At 39.1% G+C, this 26750-nt stretch overlaps 1 protein-coding gene and 1 non-coding gene across 5 annotated transcripts in view; one reads left to right on the top strand and one right to left on the bottom strand.

Moving 5' to 3' along the window:
• The first annotated feature begins 2276 nt into the window (after positions 1-2276).
• The window catches only part of RBL2 (RB transcriptional corepressor like 2), a 52025-nt gene continuing 27551 nt past the window's right edge, over positions 2277-26750 (top strand). Inside the window, exons 1-8 of one of the 4 annotated variants that reach the window (XM_012447945.2) lie at positions 2277-2519; positions 6444-6574; positions 9228-9428; positions 14164-14228; positions 18732-18860; positions 20812-20972; positions 21065-21129; positions 22009-22195. In XM_012447945.2, the coding sequence (XP_012303368.2) occupies positions 2277-2519; positions 6444-6574; positions 9228-9428; positions 14164-14228; positions 18732-18860; positions 20812-20972; positions 21065-21129; positions 22009-22195 (1182 nt within the window). Of the gene's footprint in view, positions 2520-3394; positions 3470-6443; positions 6575-9227; positions 9429-12958; positions 13056-13080; positions 13203-14163; positions 14229-18731; positions 18861-20811; positions 20973-21064; positions 21130-22008; positions 22196-26750 lie in introns of those variants that run through there. The other 3 variants (XM_012447946.2, XM_012447948.3, XM_012447949.2) reach the window with 3 other exon arrangements.
• Positions 9797-9901, bottom strand: LOC135277370 (U6 spliceosomal RNA). The gene has a single exon (XR_010344980.1). It is a non-coding gene; the product is annotated as a U6 spliceosomal RNA (small nuclear RNA).

Raw genomic sequence — 26750 nt, forward strand, 5'->3', positions numbered from 1 at the left:
CTTGGCCTCCCAAAGTGCTGGGATTACAGGTGTGAGGCATAGCGCCCAGCCTATACACTTATTTCAAGATACTTCTAAACTATTTTGTGTTCAGCTTCTATTCTTGCCCCATAGACACCTTGAGACTCATCACTTAGCCAACTCCGAAAGCATTGCTGATTGCTGTGAATTTTTCTGTTTTCTCAAGAGGGTTTTCACTGTCTCAAAATTGTTCCTGAAATATCCTGTTACCTGTTGCTGATTTTCTCCTATCTTCAGGGTGCCATTTCCTGACCTCCCCCCATCATTATATGGTCCACAAGCCCCTGCTTTTGTCCCAGAACTTTACCCTTTGTCATACATACCCCACCAAGCAAAATCAAAATAGCAAAACAGTAATGCCTTTACAGCTCCTGAATCTGGAAAATGTTTTATATCAAACCCGTTTATAAATCAAGGATTGGCAATTTTAAAAATTAAAATAAAGGAGAATTGGAATAAAATGAACTGGCCAGGCACGATGGCTCATGCCTGTAATCCCAGCACTTTTAGATGCCAAGGCGGGCAGATCACTTGAGGTCAGGAGTTTGAGACCAGCCTGGCCAACCTGGTGAAACCCAGTCTCTACTGATAATACAAAAATTAGCCAGGCATGGTGGTGCGCTCCTGTAATCTCAGCTACTCAGGAGGCTGATGCAGGAGAATCACTTGAACCAGGAGGTGGAGATTGCAGTGAGCCGAGATCCTGCCACTGCACTCCAGACTGGGCGACAGAGCCAGACTCCCTTTCCAAAAAGAGAAAGAAAAAGGAAATAAAATGAATTGAGTCTACTAGAGCTATAAAAAAAGCAAGCGAAATAAAAATTTAAAAAGCAATAAAGTTAAACTAGGTGATACAAACATGTCACACCGAATGTAAATTTGTCCTATTGAAAAAATAATTACTGCATTTAAAAAATCCAATAATTGTTCAAGATCTGGATTTTAAAAAGACGAATTCATGTATTAAGAATATTAAGTGTAAATTTTTTATTTAATAAAAGATAACAGATTCCAATGATTACTTGGAAGCCTCATATAACATTGAAACATAGGAAAGAACTAGACATTGAAAGATTTGAATGTAACCGCCCAACGGATTCTACTTGCTCACTGCCTAGAGTCGATTTATCAAGACGGGAATTGCAATAAAGAAAAAGTTTAGTTCACGCACAGCCAGCTGAACCGCAGACAGGAGTTTGGTTATTCAAATCCGCCTACCAGAAAATTCGGAGACTGGGTTTTTAAAATAATAACGTGGTGGATAGGGGGCCAGGGAGTGGAGAATGCTTATTTGTCAGGTGAGCGATGAAATCATAGCGGGTTGAAGTGAGCTTTTGCTGTCTTCTGTTCCTGGGTGGGATAGCAGAACTCGTTGAGCCAAACTGTGGTCTGAGCCGCCCCAGCTCGTGCATCAGAATGCGGGATCTGAAAAATATCTCCAGCACCAATCTTAGGTTTTACAATAGTGATGTTATCCCTAAGAGCGATTGGGGAGGTTAGGAATCTTGTAGCCTCTGGCTGCAAGACTCCTAAATCATAATTTCTAATCTTGTGGCTAATTTGTTAGTTCTACACAGGCAGACTGATCCCCGGGCAAGAATAGGGTTTGTATTGGGAAAGGGCTGTTAACATCTTTGCTTTAAAGTGGAACTACAAATTAAATTTCTCTTTTAGTTAGTTTGGTCTGCGCCCAGAAATGAACAAGGGTAGCTCCGAGGTGAGAAACATGGAGTCATTTAGGTCAGATCCCTTTCACTATCCTAACTTTCTCACTGTTAAGATATTTTGCAAAGTCGGTTTCGTGAACTTACACAGACAAGCCCTTGCTATTATACTTATTTTTTAGATAAGGATATCCAGGTGATGAGGAAGTTTTACTTCTGAGAACAGCCTGGATACGAAACCTTTACACGTCAGTGTCTGTTGGACATTTTCTCGTCTGTACAGCCCTGTTGAATGTTCTCACGATGGGAAGGTATGTGCTTAAAATGCGGGGAAGGTGCTTTTATTTCACCCCTGGTGAAACTGGGCGAACCAATTTTTTTAAACACGATTTTTGGCCCCCTTGAACTGCCGGCCCGGACTACATTTCCCAGCAGGCCGTGCTCAAAGACTACGGGTGCCTGCGGGAGGTCAGCGACGTTGGCGGCGGCACAGGCGCGGTGCGGGCGACGCCGGGCGGTAGCTTCGCGGTTTGAATGGCTGCGGGCCCGGGCCCTCACCTCACTTGAGGACCGGCTGCCTAGGGGTGCGGTATGCCGTCGGGAGGTGACCAGTCGCCGCCGCCCCCGCCTCCTCCTCCTGCGGCGGCGGCAGCCTCGGATGAGGAGGAGGACGACGACGGCGAAGCGGAGGACGCCGCGCCGCCTGCCGAGTCGCCCACCCCTCAGATCCAGCAGCGGTTCGACGAGCTGTGCAGCCGCCTCAACATGGACGAAGCGGCGCGGGCCGAGGCCTGGGACAGCTACCGCAGCATGAGCGAGAGCTACACGCTGGAGGTGCGCTCGCGGGTGGAGGGGCGCTTCCGGCCTAGTCGGCGTGAACCGGGTGCCTTCTGAGCCGCGTCGCGCGCCCCGAGGGACCCTCGGGTGGGCTGCAGGGTCCCAGCCTGGACAGGGGTGGGGATCCCCTCAGTGCTATTCCGAGGCTCTTAGCCTCTCCTTGTGCGAACGGGGTCTCGCCGCGCTTCCCTGCGGCTTCCGAATGGGGAACGCCTCTTGCCCTAAAGTAGCACATCGAGGCTGAGATCGCGCTGGGGTCCTAATGAGGAAAATGGGTGTGTGTGGCCCATCTGACCCCCCACCCGCCTTGTTAGTAGAATGAACTGGTGTCGCTGTCAAGACCGCACGGAGAAGGGGAGGGGACTTGTCCTTATTTGCACCGCGATTAATCGGGTTGTGGCGCCTGGGTCTCCAGGCTTCTCCGTCTGTTCGCTTCCCGCTGTTAACCACATTGCTTTTGCCCAGGCGTTGGAGGCGTTTGAGTCTACGCGCTGATGGGTTTGGGGCTGTGTTTACGTCTGTGTAAACAAATTAAGACTCATTTCCTCCAGGCCAGATGAAATGAGCCCTCCGCCGACCCGGATACAGATACATGCCCCCATTTGTCACTAGGATCAGGACTGTGGCTACCTCGAGGGCCTTTTGGTCACCCTGGGCATTGCACAGGACTCCTGTTGTTATCGCGATCCGGGCGTGTTAGGTCGCAGCCTTCGGACAGGGCTCGCAGATGAGAAAAATGGCCATTCTAGCCAGTGACTGTCAGCTCTGTAGGCACCTCCCCTTCATGGGCCAATGGGAAGTGACACGGAAGTCCGGATTGTTTATCAGCTGTTTGCCTGTGTGTATGTGGCATTTAAACCTGAGGCCATTTGATTTCTGAAGTAGTTTTATATATAGTTTGTAGAAAAAGTGGGACAAATAGGCCCAGATGCAAAGGCCTAATCAAGGTATTATTTATAATATGTTTTTGCCTGTGTGTTCTGATGAGTGGTTATTTTTAAATTTGTATTTGCATTAATAGAATTTTAATTCAAGTACTAGTTCCCTCTTTGAATTGTTATATCTGCAGAAGAAAGATAGTATATGGTGCCTTTAGAACCTGACAGACCTAGGTGACTTTGAACAATTTACTTAGCCACTGGAAAGTTTAGTTTTGTGATCTCTGAACTGGAGATATTTGTGTTTACCTCACAGAGCTGTTCTAAAGGTTAAATAAGGTAAAATGTATTTTCTGGCACATAAAGCACCCATATGGACAGTGCTTTCAAGTTTATTAAGCTCTTTGTATATTTACATGATCTGGCTGCGTAAGCTCATCTCTTGGTGACTTTCTGTAGCATGACAAAGAGAAGGACTGGTTGGTTTTTTTTTTTTTTTAAGGACCTTTTAAGGGCTTCTAAACAAGTTCTTAATTTTACCCTCAGGATAATCCTGTAAATCAGATAGAACAAGCATTACCGCCATTTAGTTGAGGTATTTCAACTCATAACGGTTAAGTTGTATGAAATCTAGTGGTATATCAGCAAGTGTCCCATAATAGGTGGTTAGTAAATTATTTTTGAAAACACATGTTTGATTACTCAGTTCTTTTGATTACTGAGACTTTAGATTAAGCTTCTTAACCCAGTTTACTCTAATTGAATGAATATTAATTCATTAAATATTTCTTGAACACTAATATTACTTGCTACACACTATTCTAGGTGCTGGAAATAGAGCAGTAAACAAAGCCTAAAAATATCTGCTCTTGTGGGGCTTATAGTCAGGTATGCTGTGAGATAATGTGGGATGTCATTCTCATGGCAGTGGAAGGGAAAATAAAGCTCATAGGATATTTATTGCAGAATATGGGCCATGGAATTTTAACTCGATTTCTTGTATTTCCTGTGCATTTTTAACTTATAACTCATTCTCACAGTCCTCAGCCAAGAAAATGCAGCTTGAGACTGTTAAGTAATTTCCCCACTGTGTTAGAGCTACAGTGTGGCAGAGCCAGAATTTGAAACCAGATCCATTTGACCCTGTAATATATGGCCATGAGATGTTAATTTTGAGGATAACTATTTTTTAGTATTACGCAATTTTTCAACAAATGTTTTTTAGGACTAAAGATAAACTAGGCATAGAGTCAACTCTTTGCATAGATTATTTAAAAGAGCTTACTGCTCCATTTTGTTATCTAAGGACTGTAAAATTCTGACAAGACTAATTCTTTTCTTCTATTTAGGAATGATACAGTTGTGAACTTTCTTTCTTTCTTTCTTTTTAATTCTCCCTCCACCTTCCAAGTAGTTGTGAATTCTTTAGAACCAAAATGGACCATTATAGATTATCTTTTAAACCCTTTATTAAAGCACAGGATAATGCTGTGACTGACTTTATACTTTCTAAGATATTTGATATAGTAGAGAAATGCAGTAGTTATAAATCTAAATTTGCTTTTACATTATAAATCAAGAATATTGTGAAACCATCTCCCAGAGATAAGTGTAATACACAAATGTTGGCTGGTTTTTTTTGACAATACATCTGTGCTATTAGTACATATAAATGGATTTTTAAGATAGTCTATGTATAAATGTGAAAAATGAAGAACTTCCAGTTTTTCTTATTTTCCTTTAGACCAGTAATGGATACAGTGAAACTAAAGTACATCTTCCATCCTTCCTTTCTTTTATAGGATGAGTAAAGTTGTATCACTTCTTGAATAAAAAAGAATTGTGAGGATGATCTTTTAGTAGCAATGCCTTAAAAATTATTATTGTTTAATGATAATATGGTAGTGATCTACAATAGTTTCATTTGGTTATAAAAATAAATTTCATGCATTCATGTATGTATTTTGATTAGGTATAAAATTAGTGGCTGAATGTCCATTCAAGCTTAATTTTGTATTTCTATAATTTTCTAGATTTTGAGCAAGATTAAAAATACAAACAACAATATTATGTCCATTCCTATGGCTATATAACAAATTACCTTAAAACTTAGGGGCAGAAAACAATTTGTTTTGCTCACAGGTTCTGTGAGTCAGAAATTCAGGCCAGGGATAGTATGGATATCAGGTTTCTGCATCAAAATGACTGGTACCTCACCTGGAAGACTTGAGCAACTAGGAACTGGCACAGCTGGAGCTCATTGGGCATCTCTATATGTCTGTTCCATGGTGGTCTCTCCAGCATGGTGATACAGGGTAACTGAATTCTTGGATGTTGTTTCAGGACTCCCAAGGCATATGTCCTAAGAGAGAGAACCAAGTGGAATCTATATTGCCTTGTATAATCTTTAGAATTACATAGTATCACTTCTACCTCTGCTATTGATAGAGACAGTTAATCAGTGTGAGGGAACGTAGACCCCTGCCCATGTCCAGGGTGAGGGAACCTTCCCTGCCTCTCAGTAAAATAATGTCAGTGTCACATTATAAGAAGAACATATGGGGCCGGGTGAAGTGGCTCATGCCTGTAATCCCAGCACTTTGGGAGGCCGAGGTGGATGGATCACTTGAGGCCAGGAGTTCAAGACCAGCCTAGCAAACATGGTGAAACCCCATTTCTACAAAAAATTACAAAAATTAGCTGGGCCTGGTGGCGCATAGTCCCAGCTACCTTGGAGGCTGAGGCAGGAGAATCACTTGAACCTGGGAGGGGGAGGTTGCAGTGAGCCAAGATCACACCACTGCGCTGCAGCCTGGGTGACAAAGCGAGACTCCATCTCAAAAAAAAAAAGGAAAAAGAAGAGCATATGAGATAGGGTTCTTATTGAAAATAAATTTTCCCACAAAAATATAAACAACACTTTCTTTTTTTTTCACCCTGCCCCACCATATAAACAACACTTGCAACTTAAACATACTTTTAAAAAATATTGAAATATATATATAGCTTATTAACTACAAATTGATTTTCTTTTCTTTTACAGGGAAATGATCTTCATTGGTTAGCATGTGCCTTATATGTGGCTTGCAGAAAATCTGTTCCAACTGTAAGCAAAGGGACAGTGGAAGGAAACTATGTATCTTTAACTAGAATCCTGAAATGTTCAGAGCAGAGGTAATTATGTTAGAGTTTGAGAAGTACAGTATGGCTAATATGAGCTCATAAATCTTAGTGATAGTAACAATTCTGTTTATCATTTTCTGAGCATTTGTACCTGCGGACTGGTGAAATTAGATGCTAAAATTAGCATCTAATGATTTTCCTTTATTTATATCAAAGTTGGTATCCATTATATTTTATTTCTTTGGTGAAAATATTTAAATTTTAATATATTAGGCACTTGTATGGAAGAGTTTATTTTATTATTTTATTTTTATTTTTATTTATTTATTTATTTATTTTTTTGAGATGGGGTCTTGCTCTGTCGCCCAGGCTGGAGTGCAATGGCTTGATCTTGGTTCACTGCAGCCTCTGCCTGCCTTAGCCTCCTGAGTAACTGGGATTACAGGCATGTGCCACCATGTCTGGCTAATTTTTGTATTTTTTTGTAGAAACGGGGTTTTGCCATGTTGGCCAGGCTGGTCTTGAACTCCTGACCTTGTGATCTGCCCACCCCTGCCTCCTAAAGTGCAGGGATTACAGGTGTGAGCCACTGTGCCCGGCATTGGAAGAGTTTTTTTTTTAAAGTTTATGACATTGTGTAATATTGAGAGAAATGAAGGATATTGAGAAACTGTAGGAGATACTAAATTGAAAAGGTAAATAAAATATTAATTATTTGCTATTATACTTAGAAATATGTGCACAGGACTTGTGGTCTTAATATAAATGGAACATGTAAGTATTTCTCAGTTTCCCATTTGGAAGAAAAACGACATGATTATAATCCATTTTAGAAAGGGTCAAATATGTTTAAAAGAAGAAGCAGGAATTGCTTTATCTGTTGTGTAATTAAATTGATTACATTTTTTTTTGTGCCTTTTAGGTGAATTGTCTTATATGGCTTATTAAAGACAAGTGGAAAAATGATGTCTAGTATTTTGGGGGAAATTATCACTGTCAAAATTTATGGATCTAGTGGTTAAAAAAATCACTTACTAAATAAAAAAATTGACCAGGTGTGGTTGTGCATACCTGCAGGACTAGCTACTTGGGAGGCTGAGATGGGAGGATCACTTGAGCCCAGAATGTTGAAGCAAGACCTTGTCCCCTACCCCCTGCCAAAAAAAAAAAAGCTTACTATTAAAATAATTAACAGGCCAGGTGCGGTGACACACACCTGTAATCTCAGCACTTCAGGAGGTCAAGACAGGTGGATCACTTGAGGTCAGAAGTTCGAGAGGCATGAGCCACCATGCTTAGCCAGGAACTTTATATTGCTAGTGTACATTGGTGAGAGTAAAAATTGGCTTAACTACTTAACTAGGAAATTTGGTGGTATCTAGTAACATTGAAGGTACACATTCTCTGACTCCTCTTCTTGGAGTAATTTCTAAAGGAACTCCTGCACACATGTATAAGGATGATTTCATTACAATATTTTTTGTTATCATGGAAAATTAGAAACAACCTAAATTTCCATGGTTGGGGAGTGAATGCAAAAAGTCATTGTATGTTGATATGAAAGAATGTTTTTAGCAATTAAAGGGAATATATCTTACGTATCAACATTAATGTCAGAAACATTATTGAGTGTGAAAAAGCAAGATGCAGAATACCACTGAAGTATACCATTTTTATAAAATGTAAAAATGTGTAATAAGTAATAAGATGTTACTTATTGTTTATACATACATGTGTATGTGTAGTAAGTACGAAAACATGGGAAGGATTAAGACCAACTTTGGAATGGTATTTATCTTTGGGAAAGAAAGGTGGGGATGGGATTGGGGAGGAGTATAAAATGGGAATTTAGGCTTTTTTTTTCTTTTCTTTTTTTGAGAGGGAGTCTCGCACTGTCACCCGGGCTGGAGTGCAGTGGCAAGATCTTAGCTCACTGCAACCTCTGCCTCCCAGGTTCAAGCAATTGTCCTGCCTCAGACTCCCAAGTAGTTAGGATTACAGGTGCCTGCTACTATGCCCAGCTAATTTTTTGTATTTTCAGTAGATACAGGGTTTCACCATGTTGGCCAGGCTGGTCTCAAACTCCTGACCTTGTGATTCCCCCACCTTGACCTCCCAAAGTGTTGGTATTATAGGCACGAGCCACCGTGCCTGGCCTTAACTGTTTCTATGGTGTTTCTGGTTTTTAGAAAAAATCTGAAGTGGCCAGAGGAGGTGGCTCACACCTGTAATCACAGTGTTCTGGGAAGTCAGGGTAGGAGGATCACACAAGCCCAGGTGTCTGCAGTCAGTTGTGATCTTGCCACTAAACTCCAACATGGGTGGCAGAGTAAAACCCTATCTCTTAAAAAAAAAAAACTGAAGCAAAAATGACAAAATTTATTTACCATGTTAACATTTAAAACATCTGGCAGTGAACCAACGTGAATGTTGGTTATGATACTCTTGTTAATTTTGGTTTGTATTTTCAAATTCATAATTAACAAATACTTTAGGTAACCTAAAAAAATGGATTAGGAGGATCAGAGGAATATACCAATCTGTAAGAAATTAAGCTAGTTAGAGACATGAGTTGTGGTTTTATTTCACTGTCTAAAAGTAATATGCTTTAATGAAATAATATTGATTTACTTTTGAAAACTTGCTTTTATATACTTTACCTTTATGTTAATTATGAAATCTTATTTTTTATCTTTAATACCAGCTTAATCGAATTTTTTAATAAGATGAAGAAGTGGGAAGACATGGCAAATCTACCCGCACATTTCAGAGAACGTACTGAGAGATTAGAAAGAAACTTCACTGTTTCTGCTGTAATTTTTAAGAAATATGAACCCATTTTTCAGGACATCTTTAAATACCCTCAAGAGGAGCAACCTCGTCAGCAGCGAGGAAGGAAGCAGCGGTAGGTTTTCATGTTTGTTTGTCAGGAATACACATTCATCTCTGCTGCAGTTTTGATATTTTGCTAATTTTTTTGCTAGTTAAAAAAAAATACTATTTAAATGATCTTTTTCCCAATAGTTTTCTTTTAATAATGCTTTTTTGCTTTTCATTGTGGGTTAGCCATTAAGAGTTTGGCTTTTTTCATATTGCTAAAAGTATAGGTGTCTTTATTTTTATAAATTTTCCTTTTTCTTATTTTATAATTATTTTTTCCTCAGTGATCCTCGTGATCCTTGTTCTGAAACCTTCCTTTTTCATTTAAACAATAAAAAATGCAGACTGTGCAAGTCAGACTTCAGGGATTTTCACCCTTTAGCTGCCCTGGAGATATATCTATATCTGTATCTAGATATTTATTTTTTTTATTGTGCAGGGGCCATGGGAATCTCTGTATCATTCCAATTTTAGTATATGTGCTGCCAAAATGAGCACTGCCCTAGATATAGATCACTGTGTTGACCACTATATTTTCTTTTCTTTTCTTTTTTTTTTTTTTTTTTTTTGAGACAGAGTCTCACTCTGTCGCCCAGGTTGGAGTGAAGTGGCACGATCTCGGCTCACTGCAACCTCCGCCTCCCGAGTTCAAGCAATTCCCTGCCTCAGCCACCTGAGTAGCTGAGATTACAGGTGTGCGCACCATGCCTGGCTAATTTCTGTATTTTTAGTAGAGACAGGGTTTCACCGTCTTGGCCAGGCTGGTCTTGAACTCCTGACCTTTTGATGCACTCGCCTCGGGTTCCCAAAGTGCTGGGATTACAGGCGTGAGCCACCGCACGCACCCAAGCACTGTATTTTCTACTAGTGACTGTATAGACTATTTTGCTTTTATGTCAAAGTGAGTAATAAATAATCCCCTTGAAATGACTTCTGTATTTTGATGTTTATAGTGAATCAAGAATAGAGAGACTGGATTGGGAAAAGACAGGAGAACTGAAACTATTATGAAGGTGTGCTTTCTGATCAGTTCTGCAAAGTCTATAAGCATACTCTGGCTCAGTGTTTACTACTGTTACTGATAGATAAAGGCAGTTATGGGATACACATTTTCCTTCTATATCATTGAAAGTTTTTTCATAAAGTTAGAAATGAAAGTTTTTTCATAAACTTGTTAGAAATGAAAATTCTAACAACTAGAAAAGTGTTGACAAGAAAAGCAAGGGGAAAGGAGTTAAAATTATTTGGCTAGAATAAATAATGTTTGCCTCTCTTTAAATATAAAAGTTTTCCTAGACTGTGAAGGATGTTTACAATAAATGTAACCTTTTAAAAATAAAATGGGGGAATGACAAAGCAGGTGGAAAAACGTAAAAAAAAAAAAAAAGCTAAAACTATTTACATTTTAATATAGTTGGCACCACTGATACAGAAGCATCTGTTGTAGTTCACTAACAATTTTGGGGAATTGACTATTTAAAATGAAGTATTCTGAGTCAGGCATGGTGGCTCACACCTGTAATCCCAGCACTTTTAGAGGCTGAGGTGGGCGACTCACCTGAGGTCAGGAGTTTGAGACCAGCCTGGCCAACATGGCAAAACTCTGTCTCTACTAAAAATACAAAAATTAGCTGGGTGTGGTGGTGCACACCTGTAATCCCAGCTACTTGGGAGGCTGAGGCAGGAGAATCCCTTGAATCGGGAGGCAGAGGTTGCAGTGAGCCAAGATCATGCCATTGCACTCCAGCTTGGGTGACAAGAATGAAACTCTATCTCATAAATAAATAAAAGGAAGTATTCTGGTCGGGTTTGGTGGCTCACGCCTGTAATCCCAGCACGGAGGCCGAGGCGGGTGGATCGCTTGAGGTCAGGAGTTTAAGACCAGCCTGGCCAATGTGGTGAAACCCCGTCTCTACTAAAAATACAAAAATTAGTGGGATGTAGTGGCGGGTACCTGTAATCTCAGCTACTTGGAAGGGTGAGGTGGAAGAATCACTTGAACCTAGGAGGCGGAGGTTGCAGTGAGCTGAGATCTTGCCACTGCACTCCAGCCTAGGCAATAGAGCAAGAATCCATTTTAAAAATAAATAAATAAATAAATAAAATGACGTATTCTTCCAGCACTTTGGGAGGCCAAGGCAGGTGGATCACTTGAGGTCAGGAATTCAAAACCAGCCTGGCCAACACGGCAAAACCCCATCTCTACTAAAAATGCAAAAATTAGTTGGTCGTGGTGGCGTGTGCCTGTAGTCCCGGTTACTTGAGAGGTTGAGGCAAGTGAATCGCTTCAGTCCGGGAGGTGGAGGTTGCAGTGAGCTGCGATCACCCCACTGCACTGCAGTCTGGGTGACAGAGCGAGACTCCATCTCAAAATAAATAAATAAAATATGCTTTACTATGACTGTATACAGCATCTTGGACGCACTATTTTTAAAATTTGTCACTATTTGTTTGGCACTAATTCACAGGAAATACTGTTAGGTATTATGTAGGACACAGGCATTTTTTAAAACACCAAAGCCCACAGTCTGTCTTTTGAGAGCTTGCAGTATAGTCAGTGAGATGAGGTAGGTATGAAGATTCCAGTGCATGCAATGCAGTGTTTTCTAAAGTTTGGATAGAAGCTTTGTGTTGAGTCTGAGTGAGGCCAACGTGATCATTTTTAGAAAGATAGCTCCTTTCTTTGGAGTATCTGGAAAATAATTTCAGATTGTACTTGTTTTGATATTTCTTAGGATGTATATACTACCTGATTCTAATTAAAAGAATTGTAAAAGGCCATGCACAGTGGCTCACATCTGATCCCAGCACTTTGGGAGGCTGAAGTGGGCCGATCACTTGAGTCTAGGAGCTTGAGACCAGCCTGGGCAACATGGCAAAACTTCATCTCCACACAAAATACAAAAGTTAGCTTGGAGTGGTGGCACACACCTGTGGTCCCAGCTATTGGGGAGGATGAGGTGGGAGGATCACTTGAACTTGGGAGGTTGAGGCTGCACTGAGCTGTGATCATACCACTGCACTCCAGTTTGGTGAAAGAGCAGGACCTTGTCTCAGAAAAAAAAAAAATTAAATCACTTTATTAGAGATTTTGCATTTTTATCACTTTGTATACTTTCTATTAGCTCTTTCTGCTAACTATAGTCATAATGTATAGCACTTACTGAGCATTTATTATGGGGCAGGGACTCTTTTAAGACTTAAATAGGTATTACTTCAGTTAATCCCTCTGACAACCTTGTGATGCTCATACTGTTTTTATAGATAGAGAAAATAAGCTGCTGAGAGGTTAAAAAATTTGGCCAGGGTCATACAACTGATAGATGTGAAGCTCTTAGGGAAACTCTGACTACAGAACCCATGTGCTTTACTGTAACTGTATATTGCATCTCTATTTGAAAATTTGTCATTATTTATTTAGCAGTTATCCACAGGAAATACTGTTAGGTATTACGCAGGACACAGGCATTTTTAAAAATACCAAAGCCCACAGTCTGTCTCTTGAGAGCTTACAGTACAGTCAGCGAGATGAGGCAGGTGTGAAGATTCCAGTGCATGCAATGCACTATGGTATAAAAGTCCCATGACTACAACAGGAAATAGAGATGTAAAACTTAGGAGGAAAAGAAATCACTCTGAATAAGCCAGTCAGGTAAGTTTACATGGAATAAGTAGAAATGGGTCTTGAAAGATGGGTAGGATTTTGATAGGTGAATTTGGAGATACAGATAGCGCCTTCTGTGCAGAGGAAACAGCAAGAAAAGACACAAAAGAAGTAAAGCAAGAGGAAATGTGGGAGGTTAGTCAAATTTTTTTTTCTAGAATTCTCAAGTTGTAAAGCCAGAATTAAGAGTAGCTTAAGTGTTAAGCTAAAAAAATTGAATTTTATTTTGGTAGGCAACCAGAATTAGAAATAGTTTATCATGTGCCTATGGTAGAGGGACTACTTTTAAAAGCAAAGCACTACATTTATTCCATAGACTGGTGAATTAAGTACAGTATTGTACCCAGTAGAATAATCTTTTGACAGGTGAAATGACTAAGGTCCAGGTGAGCATGTGTACCCTGGCTAATGGTAGTGCTGGAACTAAGTCTGATCTGATCGCCACGGAATTTTGTTCTTCTCTGCCCCTTGTTAAAATAAGGCTGTTGGGATGTAGAGACCACACATTTGTCTAAACGTTGTCAGAGGTTTTGGTAGAAAAGCCAAGCTTAAAGCAGGTCTGAAATTCCCTTTAGCAAACAACTTGGCAATATACAACAGGAACTCTTAATGGATGGAAGTATAAGGAATTATAGGAAGCTTATAATTTACATTAAAAAGGCCTTTTGTGATTTGATATAGTCTGGAATATTTTTAGAGGGGGAGAGAGGGATACAGGTCATTAGCTATGATAAAGGAGAGAAAAATGACATACCTGACTGTATATAGTGATCTTAAAGCAGCATAGCATTGCTATGTCATCAAAAGAACTATTTTTATTCATGTTATTTTCCACCTTACCTATCTTGCCCTCAAAAAACTTTAAAAAATTCTTTAAGAATTTTCTTTTCTTTGAGATGGGCTCTTTCCCTGGATCCCAGCTATTTCCTACCAATGTTTTGTTGAGGCAGAACTTCCACGTTTTCCACGTGAACCTGGATCTGGTATCTCTCCCTTTAACTGTGGGTTTTATTTCACACCTAATTTATGGTTATTTGGGATGTCTTTTTTCTGATTCTTCTGTTGTCTCATGACTTTTTTTTTTCTTCCCTCAAAGGCGACAGCCCTGTACTGTGTCTGAAATTTTCCATTTTTGTTGGGTGCTTTTTATATATGCAAAAGGTAAGAAAATAGTAATATTTATTTAGCTATTAATATATTTATTTACATTTTTAGGTATTAATTTTGTCAACTTGTAATATGTATCAGGAAAAGATTTTCACTGAAACTTTTCTCAAGGGTTTTAATGCTAGATTCTTTTTAAGTATTGCTTTTTCATCAAAGGGTCTATTGGATTTCTTTACAACATACAAATCTTCTCTTATTAAATGGAAAGTCCTTTAATTTTATTGTATACAACATCTTTTCTACCCAAAGTTATTCTTCCAAATTATGAGCTGAAAACATACTATTCTGTATATGCTTGTATTGTGAACTCTATTTTTCATGAGATGTATCTTACTTAGTTGAGTGCAATTACTGATCAACCTCAGAACAGTTCAAAATTTTTTTTGCATCTTATTCAGATAAATATAATTAGTCAAATACCTTTATATAGTACTTATTTTCTTTCCCTTTTTTTCTTATCTCCTTTAACCTACCCAAGGTCTGCATTCAGTGAAATACATGACTCTTATTTTTTTGTCTTTTTTGCATTTCTTTTCTTTTTTTTTTTTTTGAGATAGAGTCTCTGTCTCCTGGGGTGGAGTGCAGTGGTGCACTGCAGCCTCCACCTCCCAGGTTCAAGTAGTTCTCCTGCCTTAGCCTCCTGAGTAGCTGTGATTACAAGCGCCCGCCACCACGTTCAGCTAATTTTTGTGTTTTCAGTAGAGATAGGGTTTCACTATGTTGGCCAGGCTGGTCTCGAACTCCTGACCTTAGGTGATCTGCCCACCTTGGCCTCCCAAAATGCTGGGATTATAGGCGTGAGCCACTGCACCGCTCTCCTTTTTGTATTTCTATGTAGAAATGATTCTTAGTAATCTAAAGTAGATAGAAAAGTACAGTTATATTATTACATAGCTTTCCTCTGTATGCCATGTGTAATGCCTTTGCCACTAAGATAGCTCAATAAAATGCAAAGTTAAAAACAAAGAATCATGGAGCTGGAAGGAGTTTCATAAACATAGGAGAGATTCTCATTATTAGATTAACTAGCTTATTCACTTTATTTTTTATTTTTATTTTTGAGACAGGCTGTTGCCCAGACTGGAGTACAGTGGCATGATCTCTGAACCTCTCAGGTTCAAGCAATTCTTGTGCCTCAGCCTCCCAGGTAGCTGGGATTGCAGGTGTGTGCCACCATATCTGGCTAATTTTTGTGCTTTTAGTAGAGATGGGATTTTACCGTGTTGGCCAGGCTGGTCTCGAACTCCTGACCATAAGTGATCTGCCACCTCAGCCTCCCAAAGTGTTAGAATTACAGGTGTGAGCCACCATGCCCAGCCAACTTACTCACTTTAAAGATTAGGCAGCTGTATCGCTTCCCAGCCTTTTGGCTAAGGTCAGCTGTAAAGATTATGCAGCTGAGCCCAGAAACTAGCTGCTAGGAACAGAGCTAGGATTTGAACTCGGATCTGGTTCCTGGTTCTTAGTTTCATGCTGGATGTGAAGGCCTCTGAGAAGAATGTGTGATACCATTGGTCTCCTGCTTTGATTTGTCTAATTACAGCTGGTCCTCTCTAGCTAGTTAGGGAGAGAGCTGCCATCCTTCCTTCCCTGAGCTGCATGTTTGATTCAAGAGAAAAATCTTTCTTCTGTCATATATGATACTGGCATGTTTCTTTAGTGATGATAAGGTGACATGATCAGTGGCATGAAATAAAGGCTTCGGAGTATATAAACCATTTCTGTGGTGGCTACAAATTTTAGAATGTGCGACTGCTATTATGAATGATAGTAATCTTTTCTTATGGTTGTATTGAGCAAGTATGTCTGACTTCTAGGATTTTTATCTGTTTTGTTTGTCTCTTATGGCATATATAGACTTAAAAGTAAATATATTTGGCACTATATACAATATGTACAATGCAATAAGAAAATTTTATTGTCCTTTGTTCTCACTGGACTGGTTGGGGTGGCTTATTATTTTTTTTCCTGTAATTAACTCAGTGTTTGAAGTTTATCTCATTAATCCAGTGTATAATAATTCCATCTTCAGAACCTTTGTGGGTGGTGCGTGGCGGTGGACACCTGCAATCCCAGCTATTTGGGAGGCGAGGTGGGAGAATCGCTTGAACCCGTGAGGCAGAGGCTGCAGTGAGCTGAGGTTGTGCCTCGAGTCTAGGCCACAGAGCAAGACCCTGTCCCAAATAAAAAAAAAGAGGAAACTTTGTCCTCTCACAGTCAACCACTGTGATCTTTTATACTGAACCATTATCTTTTCTAATAGTCATTATAATTGCTTTAATTCAGCTCTTATTTTGGGGAAAGGTGTATTCTTTTATAGCCAGCTTTCTAATAACATTCTCTGAAGCGTATAGACATCTCACATTGTCTCATTCTTGATAAATAGGTCAACTGTTGACTGCTATTTTTGTTGACTTCTCATGGCAGGTACATACCAGTGACAAGTTCGGTCTTGTTACATGAAGGGCTTTGTGGCCAGAAGACTGATAGGTGCCATTTCCTGTTTTAGATGAAGTCCCAAACTTTCTCATTCCTGATACCAGCTCTGGAGATAAAACATTTCTGTTTACTTGTTATCTTTGTTGATTAACAGATACAATATCTCACAAACTCAGATTTATTTATAAGGTCAGGATTTGAAAGTATGTCATGTTGAGAGAGTCCTAGAATCTAATTTAAATTAGATTCTGATCTTTAGGGGGCATTTCAGCTTTTTGTTAGATGTTACAGTGCTGCTGGGGTTTTTTTGCCTTCCATGGCAAGTGCACACCAGTAACAAGTTTAGGCTTGTCGGTGTGATGGGCTTTGTAGCTTGAAACCAGTAGGTGCTACTTACTTCCTGTTTTACAATGAGGAACCAAGTATATTTTAAAATTAAACCTCTTTATAGTAGAACCAAGCAAGTTGTTTGGCTGTATCAATCCACAGTTTAATGTATTGATCATTTGCCTTTTTGGCAACAGAAGAATGTTTTTTCCTTTAAGTTATTTGTTGAATGTTTCCATCTGTACAAAAAAAGAATTGCTTTGTATATGCTGAGGTAAGTGGTAACTTTCTTTGGCAGAATAGAGAGAAAGGGAAACTTGAAACAAAGCTGCGTGTGTGTGTGTGTGTGTGTGTGTGTGTGTGTGTGTGTGTACATACACACTTGGGTAGGCATTAAGTTTGAAAATGCTAAGGTTTGGAAATAATTCTTCAGATATATGTTAGCTATTTAAATTGAATTAATCCCAGGAGACAAGAATGTAAAATCACCATAAAACAATCATGTGCAGTGTTTAACCAAAAAAGGGATAGGCTTGAAGTTATGAAATAACTAGAAATAATTCTTAAGTTTTAGGAAATTAAGATAATAAAATTGTTTAACTACATATAAAAATGTGTTCAGTGTTAGAGTTCAGCCAGTACTACAGAAATGACGTGTTTCTGTTAGTTTAGGTTTTGGTTTCTCTTTTTTTTTAAAAGATGGGGTTTCACCATGATGGCCAGGCTGGTCTTGAACTCCTGACCTCAGGTGATCCACCCACCTTAGCCTCCCAAAGTGCTAGGATTACAGGCATGAGCCACTGCGCCCGGCTGGTTTGGGATTTCTTATTTCTTTGTTACCAAGCATCAGCAATTATTCTTGGGATTAGTAGCTCTAGAATTGAAAGATATTTAATGATATTCCTGTTGCATTAAGTTGTATGAGCTTATAATGTAGAAAAGTATTAAAAATATTACTGTTGGAGTCTGATCAAAAGTTCTGGTCTTTAAAAAATATGTGTATATGAATAATGAATTAATTTTTCAGCTGTCTCCTAAGTATTTCTAATAAGTTTCATGACAAAAATGTTTTCATGCAAAACAAGTTCTTACAGTTTGAGATAATTTATAAAGTTCTTTGTGTTCAGGATTTTCAAAGAAAAGACCAATGACAAAGTTTTAATCAGCTACTAGGTATTTAATAAACAATGAATGAATGAATGGCATTTTTAGTAAAGTTACAGTTTTTACTAAGCTCTTAAAAATTTATTAAAGGCTGGGCTGCGGTTTATGCCTATAATCTTAGAACTTTGGGGGGCCAAGGCAGGAGAATCACTTGAGTCCAGGAGTTCAAGACCAGCCTAGGTAACATAGCAAGACTTCATCTCTAAAAAAATTTTTTTAAATTAGCCATATGTGGTGGCGTGAGCCTGTAATTTCAGCTGCCCAGGATGCTGAGACAGGAAGATCTCTTGAGCACAAGAGGTTGAGGCTGCAGTGAGCCATGATCACACCACTACACTGCAGTCTGGGTGACCCACCAAGACTCTGTCTCTTTATGAAAAAAAGAAAGAAAGAAATTTATTAAGATATCAGAGTAATATCTCAAAATCTAAGTTTGCCAAAACACTTATTGTAATAGTCAACTTTGTACAGTGTTGTATAATGTTATATAATTAAAGGATGAAATTATTTTTAAAATGTTATAACGTTGAAGCTAATTTAATTCTGTAACTGCTTATAATCCTGCAGGTAATTTCCCCATGATTAGCGATGATTTGGTCAATTCTTACCACCTGCTGCTGTGTGCTTTGGACTTAGTTTATGGAAATGCCCTTCAGTGTTCTAATCGTAAAGAACTTGTGAACCCTAATTTTAAAGGTAGGTTTGTAACTCAAAGATTTTTGGGCAATCTTATTTCTATGTTATGTTTACCCTTTGGAGTTGTGCAGGTTTCCTAGCATCAGTATTTTGAAAAGCTCCCATCATTACAGTTATCCAGGGTATTTATCACTAAGAGTCAAGCTTCCTGTAAAAATATTTTTGGAAAAACAATTGCAGATACCACAAAATTCGAAGTCTTAAATGACAACTTTAGAAGTTTCTGAAATATATACTCAACAAGCAGAAGGCATTTAGAAACTCAGAGCTGCAAAGATAACATTAAAGCTGATAGTGTTTTTCTACATTGGCAAACTGTGCTTGACACATTGTAGGATATCTAAAAGAGTTTGCTGAAAGAATCTCATTTCAAATTTTGGTACAGAAGAACAGTTATGGTTCTAAAATAAGTAAAATGAACTTTCACCTTCTAAACTACAGATATATGGAAAAGATGATTTTGGCATTGCATTTAATAGAACTTAGGTATATAATTTCTATGAATGATAAACAGTTATGAGCCCAAATTATGATTTACAAAGCAAATATTAAAAAATATGTATAGAGCTAAAATAAATATTGCTGCTGCTATTTGAGTAATATTGTAATAGGATTCTATGTGACTCTTAGTTTTGAGGTGATTCCAGTTAAAATTTCAGCTTGTCTATCAAGGTAGGTTTGTAAAATTAGTGGAGTTTTACTTCAGTTGCTCCTGGTATGGTAAATTTAATGTTCCTCATATTCTTTTCTGTTCTTTCTCTCATTTCTGTCCTAACTCCCTTTTATATTCCCAAAAAGCTGCTTCCTTTCACTTTTAGCTTTTTTTTTTTTTAATTAAAAAGTTTTTTTTTTTTTTTTGAGACAGGGTCTCACTCTGTCACCCAGGCTGGGGTGCAGTGGTGCAATCACGATTCACTGCAGCCTCAATCTCCCGGGCTCAGGTGATCCTCCCATCTCAGCCTCCCAGGTAGCTGGGACTACAGATGCACACCACCACACCAGGCTAATTTTTTGTATTTTTTAATAGAGATGAGATTTGGCCGTGTTTCCTGGGCCGGTCTCAAACTCCTGGACTCAACGATGCACCCACCTTGGCCTCCCAAAGTGCTAGGATTACAGGCATGAAGCCACCATGTCCGACCTTTACCTCTTTATTTTTTATTTGATTTTTTTTCTTTTGTGCTGAGTCTAGGGGAAGAATAAATTGCAAGTTAGTATGAAATAGATTTAATACAGTCAAAGTATATAGTCTCTGAATAGTGTAATTTTTTAAAAGTGATGTTTTTTGTTTGAATGTAAAATTGCAAAGTTATATTTTATTTTTGTGGTTTTTAGATCTTAGTATCCTATAATTTAATATCCTAAAATTTAATTTTTTAGTTTCCCCCTTAACCATCTCTACATAGATAATTGAATAACTGAAATCTTTTGAGTAATGATACACTTTACTTCTATTTGCCATTTTTTTTTAAATTTAAGTTCTGGGGTACATGTGCAGATCTTGCAGGATTGTTACATAGGTATACACATGCCATGGTGGTTTGCTGCCTCCTTCCCCCTGTCACCTACATTAGGTATTTCTCCCAAGGTTATCCTTCCCCAACCTCCCCACCCACTGCTATCCTTCCCCTAGACCCCCACCCCCCAACAGACTCCACTGTGTGATGTTCCCTTCCTTGTGTCTGTGTTCTCATTGTTCAACACCCACCTGTGAGTGAGAACATGCGGTGTTTGGTTTTCCGTTCTTGTGTCAGTTTGCTGAGAATGATGGTTTCCAGATTCATCCATGTCCCTGCAAATAGAGTCAAAATAGGCCAATATATACTGTTTCCTATACATTCATATGCTAACTGGTATACTGATTAGACTCTGTGTTTTACATTTTAGTTTATTACAAATTGGCTTATTGTGTGTAACTGATATATCTGTTTTGTGATTCTATACGCCATAGGCCTATCTGAAGATTTTCATGCTAAGGATTCTAAACCTTCCTCTGACCCCCCTTGTATTATTGAAAAACTGTGTTCCTTACATGATGGCCTAGTTTTGGAAGCAAAGGGGATAAAGGAACATTTCTGGAAACCCTATATTAGGAAACTTTATGAAAAAAAGGTTTGTAAGTAGCAAAGAAATAATGTCAAAGTGTTTTCTGGAGAAAAACTTGATTTAACGTGATGACTTAAGGATCTCTTCTTTCATCATAGCTCCTTAAGGGAAAAGAAGAAAATCTTACTGGGTTTCTAGAACCTGGGAACTTTGGAGAGAGTTTGTGAGTACTTCTGTTATAAAATGTTTTAATATTTTAAATTGTATACTGAGGAAACTTCGGAGGTTAGTGTTTTTATTGTTTGTGCTCTGGAAACTTAGAATATGTTTTATGAGAGAATACAGGGAAGCAAAAATTGTCACCTAATATAAGCACCTGTTTTTAAATGTATTCAAAATTATATGGCTGTTCTTTGAAGTTTCATTAAGCTTCTGGATTATAAATTTTGAAATAAATTCTTCTGGAACTATGTGGGTGAAAATTGATGATGTCTAAGTGTGCAAGTCTTTAGGGGTGCCTAGAGCCGCTAGGCAGATAGTTAAGCTTCTCATCAGACGCTGCACCTACCAGCAGCTGAAACACTTGTCAGCAAAATAAGTGTACTATGTGATGGATGAACATAGGATAGCAAGATTACATGTGATACTATCCAGTTTTTTTGTTTTTTGAGACGGAGTCTCGCTCTGTCGCCCAGGCTGGAGTGCAGTGGCGTAATCTCAGCTCACTGCAACCTCTGCCTTCCGAGTTCAAGTGATTCTTCTGCCTCAGCCTTCCTAGTAGCTGAGACTACAGGCACATGCCACCACACCTGGCTAATTTTTGTACTTTTAGTAGAGACAGGGTTTTACCATGTTGGCCAGGATGGTCTCGAACTCCTGACCTTGTGATCTGCCTGTCTTGGCCTCCCCAAAGTGCTGGGATTACAGGCATGAGCTACTGCACCTGGTGATACTATCCAGTTTTTATAACTACCAGTGATCCTACCAAAGTTTAACTTTCAAAAAATTATTAGAACTTTTAGTAAACAAAATGAAATATTTAATTGAAATGGCAGTTTGCTGAGAGTACTAGTACATTTTGTCTGTATTTTTTCCCCTATAGTAAAGCCATCAATAAGGCCTATGAGGAGTATGTTTTATCTGTTGGGAATTTAGATGAGCGGATATTTCTTGGAGAGGATGCTGAGGAGGAAATTGGGACTCTCTCAAGGTGTCTGAACACTGGTTCAGGAACAGAGACTGCTGAAAGGGTGCAGATGAAAAACATCTTACAGCAACATTTTGACAAGGTAAGTTTAGCCATGCCAGAAGAGTAGAAACATAGGAGCAGATAAGCTAGGGGTTCTTTTTTATTTTGGCAATTTCATGTTTGTGTTTTACTTGCCTCCAATATGAAAGAGAAAATTCTCATCATACTTCTCTTAATTGAAAAAGGTATCTCTATGATATTTGATTTACTTTTTGTTAATATCAGCTTTCATTCATTTTAGTTAAGTCTGGGAAAAAGAAATTAATATAAATTTAAACAAATACGTCATGCTGATAATAGTTGGTTTTAAAAAGATGGGCCAGTAATATATAGTCTTATATGTATAATAGAATGGTGATCATTACAAAATCTGGACTGGAGAAAAAAAAATCTGGACTGGAGACAACAGATGCTGGAGAGGATGTGGAGAAATATGTAGTGAACATAGTAGGCATTTAGAAGTGATAATTGACCTAAACTGGGGCCTTCATTCAGGGCCCCAATTCAGGCCCACTGGGGCCTGGAAAACTGAGGACCTAGAGTGTTTAAGAACACTGTTTTAAACTGAGTTTCAGGACCACGAGGTATTATTTCAAACATACTTAGGATAATGCAGGCTGAGAGTTTACCTTCTGCTCTGTTGTGGTAACAGAAAACACTATAAACTTCTGGCAGGTGCTCCCAGAGACACTGGGTAATTCAAGGCCAATTTACCTGGAAGTGAGCTGCTTCAGACTTGAGACTGGTCTGCTTATTCATTCAACAAATATTCCTAAAGCATTTTATATGCCAGATTGTGTCCTGGACACTGGGTATATAGCAGTGAACAAAATAGCCACAAGAACCCTGTTCTAAAGAAGCTTATATTCCAGTGTGGGGAGATGGACAGGAGATAAACAAAGAAGTAAATATATAGTATGTTGGGTGATGATAGAGGAAGAAAATAAAATAGAGTAGTAATACAAAATATTGAGGGGAGGGGAGAATGGGATTGGTGGGCTATGGTAGATAAGGTGGTTGGGAAAGGTGCCACATATCGGAAGTAAGTGAGGAATCGAGCCATATGTATAGCTGGGGAAATGTATTTGAAGCTGAGGGCATAACAAGTGCAGAGCTGTGAGGTTGGAACAGAATTAACTTTTGGGAGAAACAGTGAGAATGCTAGTGTGGTACAAATACAATGAGGGAAAAAGTGGTAAGAAGTGAGGGGAGGTCAGGTGTGGTGGCTCATGCCTGAAATCCTAGCACATTCAGAGACTGAGGTGGAGAATTGCTTGAGCCCAGGAGTTCAAGACCCGTCTGGGCAACAAAGCAAGACCACGTCTCTACATAAATATTAATACAAAAAATTAGCTGGCCATGGTTGTACGTACCTGTGATCCCACCTATTTGTGAGGCTCAGTCGGAAGGATCCCTTGAGCCTGGGAGTTCCAGGCTGCAGTAAGCTGTGATCGTGTCTCTGCACTCCAGCCTGGGTGACAGAGCAAGACCCTGTCTTTAAAAAAAAATGAGAAGAAAAAGAAAGGAAGGAGGAACAAGAGAGCCAGACAGATCCTGTAGGCTTTGGAAGCCATTGTAAGGACTTTCGCTTTTGTTCTGATTGAGATGAACGCCATTAAGAGGGTGTTACTAAGAAGAGTGTCTGATTTACATTTTTAAAGGTGGTGTGGGAAAGTGAGATGAGAGGTAAGGGTGGAAGTAGGGAGTTAAGAAGCTATTGGAATGATTCTGGCAATAGTTTATGGTGGCTTGCTTCAGAGAACAGTTTGTATCTGGGCCATATTTTGGAGATGGCACCCACAGGATTTACTGATGGTTTGGATCTAGGGTTTGAGGGAGAGAGAATAGTGATGCCTCCAGTTGAGTGAATGGCATAAAAGCTAAAATCCTGACAAGTACCTGTAAGGTCATAATTGATCTGGCCCTGGCTCTCTCTGAATTCATCTACTACTTTCCTCCATCCTTACCCACTTATGCCACATTAACCTCCTTTTTTGTTCTTCAGATAAGCCAAGCATGCCTGCAATGCAAAGCCTTTGCCTTTGCAATGTCCTGCCTAAAACATTGCTTTAAAATATTCATGTGGCTTTTTTCTCACTTCATTCTGGTCTCTGATAACCCAACTACTGTGTCAATAATAATCACAACATCCTCCCCAACCCTCAGGACTTCCTTTCCCCCTGACTCTGCTTGCTAGTATTTCTCTTAGTATTTATCACTGTCTGACAGTAAGTACAGAGGTAGGTAGAAAGAATCATTTATTACCTGTCTCCTTGCATTAGAATATAAGCTTCACGAAGGCTGTGACCAGGGTTGTATGCAGGCAGTGCTTGGCACACTGTAGACATTCCAAGAACATTTACTACTGAAGTTTATTAAGAGGGAAGAGCAAGTCTGGGAGAGGGGGAATCAAGTTAGGGTTATTAGCATGTTAAATTTGAGGTGTCTTTTAAGCATCCTAGTAGAGAAGTTGAATAGACAATTGAGGTATTCAAGACCGGTGTTCACGAGTTCACAGTAGAGGTTAGGGTTGTGTATTTATGTCCTGGGGTCATCAGGAAACAGATGGCTTTTATTTTTTTATTTTTTATTTTATTTTATTTTGTTATTGCATTTTAGGTTTTGGGGTACATGTGAAGAACATGCAAGATTGTTGCATAGGTGCACACGTGGCAGTGTGATTTGCTGCCTTCCTCCCCTTCACCTATATCTGGCATTTCTCCCCATGCTCTCTTTCCCCAACTCCCCACCCTCCGCTGTCCCTCCCCTATTTCCCCCCAGCAGACTCCAGTGTATAGTGCTCCTCTCCCTGTGTCCATGTGTTCTCATTGTTCAACACCCGCCTGTGAGTGAGAACATGCGGTGTTTGATTTTGTGTTCTTGTGTCAGTTTGCTGAGAATGATGGTTTCCAGGTTCATCCATGTCCCTACAAAGGACGCGAACTCATCGTTTTTGATGGCTGCATAATATTCCATGGTGTATATGTACCACATTTTCCCTGTCCAGTCTATCATCGATGGGCATTTGGGTTGGTTCCAGGTCTTTGCTATTGTAAACTGTGCTGCAATGAACATTCGTGTGCATGTGTCCTTATAGTAGCATGATTTATAATCCTTTGGATATATACCCAGTAATGGAATTGCTGGGTTAAATGGAATTTCTATTTCTAGGTCCTTGAGGAATCACCACACTGTCTTCCACAATGGTTGAACTAATTTACACTCCCATCAACAGTGTAAAAGTGTTCCTATTTCTCCACATCCTCTCCAGCATCTGTTGTCTCCAGATTTTTTAATGATCACCATTCTAACTGGCGTGAGATGGTATCTCAATGTAGTTTTGATTTGCATTTCTCTAATGACCAGTGATGATGAGCATTTTTTCATATGTTTGTTGGCCTCATGTATATCTTCTTTTGTAAAGTATCTGTTCATATCCCTCGCCCACTTTTGAATGGGCTTGTTTGTTTTTTTCTTGTAAATCTGTTTTAGTTTGTTGTAAATTCTGGGTATCAGCCCTTTGTCAGATGGGTAAGCTGTAAAATTTTTTCCCATTCTGTTGGTTGCTGATTCACTCTAATGACTGTTTCTTTTGCCGTGCAGAAGCTGTGGAGTTTGATTAGGTCCCATTTGTCTGTTTTGGCTTTTGTTGCCAATGCTTTTGGTGTTTTGGTCATGAAGTCCTTGCCTATGCCTATGTCCTGAATGGTTTTGCCTAGGTTTTCTTCTAGGGTTTTTATGGTGTTAGGTCTTATGTTTAAGTCTTTAATCCAACAGATGGCTTTTAAAGCCATGAAATGAGGAGAGATTACTTAGAGGTATGAATTGAGAGAGAATAAAAGAGAGATTACTTAGAGGTATGAATTGAGAGAGAATAAAAGAGGACTACTAAGGACAAAGCTCAAGAATCACTCCAAATTTTGTATCTTCATTTGGGGAAGGAACATCCTTTTAAGATACTGACTTAATATTTGCACCCAAGTTAAAGAAAGATTCCTCTTAATCAGAATGAACAGGAAGCTTTAAGCTAAGCACTTCAACAGTGCTACCAAGAAGCACCATGTTGACCTTGAGGACTCTGGGCAGGAAGCTGTTTGTGGTTGTCACACCTAGTTTCTTCTGTGAAACCACTGCTGCCCTAGGTGATGCAGTTATATGCTGCTGGCTGCTATTGATTCTCCTGAATCAATAGCAGGGGTTTGTGTACAAGGTGTTTTTCCCTCCCAAAGCCTCCCAATGTAGGCATTGGTTCATGCACAGTGAGGTAGCTGGCTGCAAGAAACCTTGTAAGGCAGGGAGCAACCTTTTGAATGCAGTTAATCTATTCAAATCATTTTATTCATTTAATTATAGGATGAATTTCTTTGAAATAATATGAAAGTCTTAGTTTCATTGTGTATGTATTGTAAGACAGAGAGAAAACATGTAGGTTTATTTCTGTATATAGTAAATTTCTGTCCTTTTCTGTATCTTAGGAAATTTAAACAGTCCATTGTGTTGCCAGGTGAAAACTTTGCTAGGTTTTTTTAAAAAATTAGAATAAGTACGTTTAATACACAGGGAAATTTGGTTTATCTTGAATATTAAAAGACACT

The sequence above is a fragment of the Aotus nancymaae genome, unplaced genomic scaffold, assembly GCF_030222135.1.
Source record: "Aotus nancymaae isolate 86718 unplaced genomic scaffold, 86718_ANA_hifiasm-v0.15.2.pri h1tg000030l, whole genome shotgun sequence".
Lineage (NCBI taxonomy): Eukaryota > Metazoa > Chordata > Mammalia > Primates > Aotidae > Aotus > Aotus nancymaae.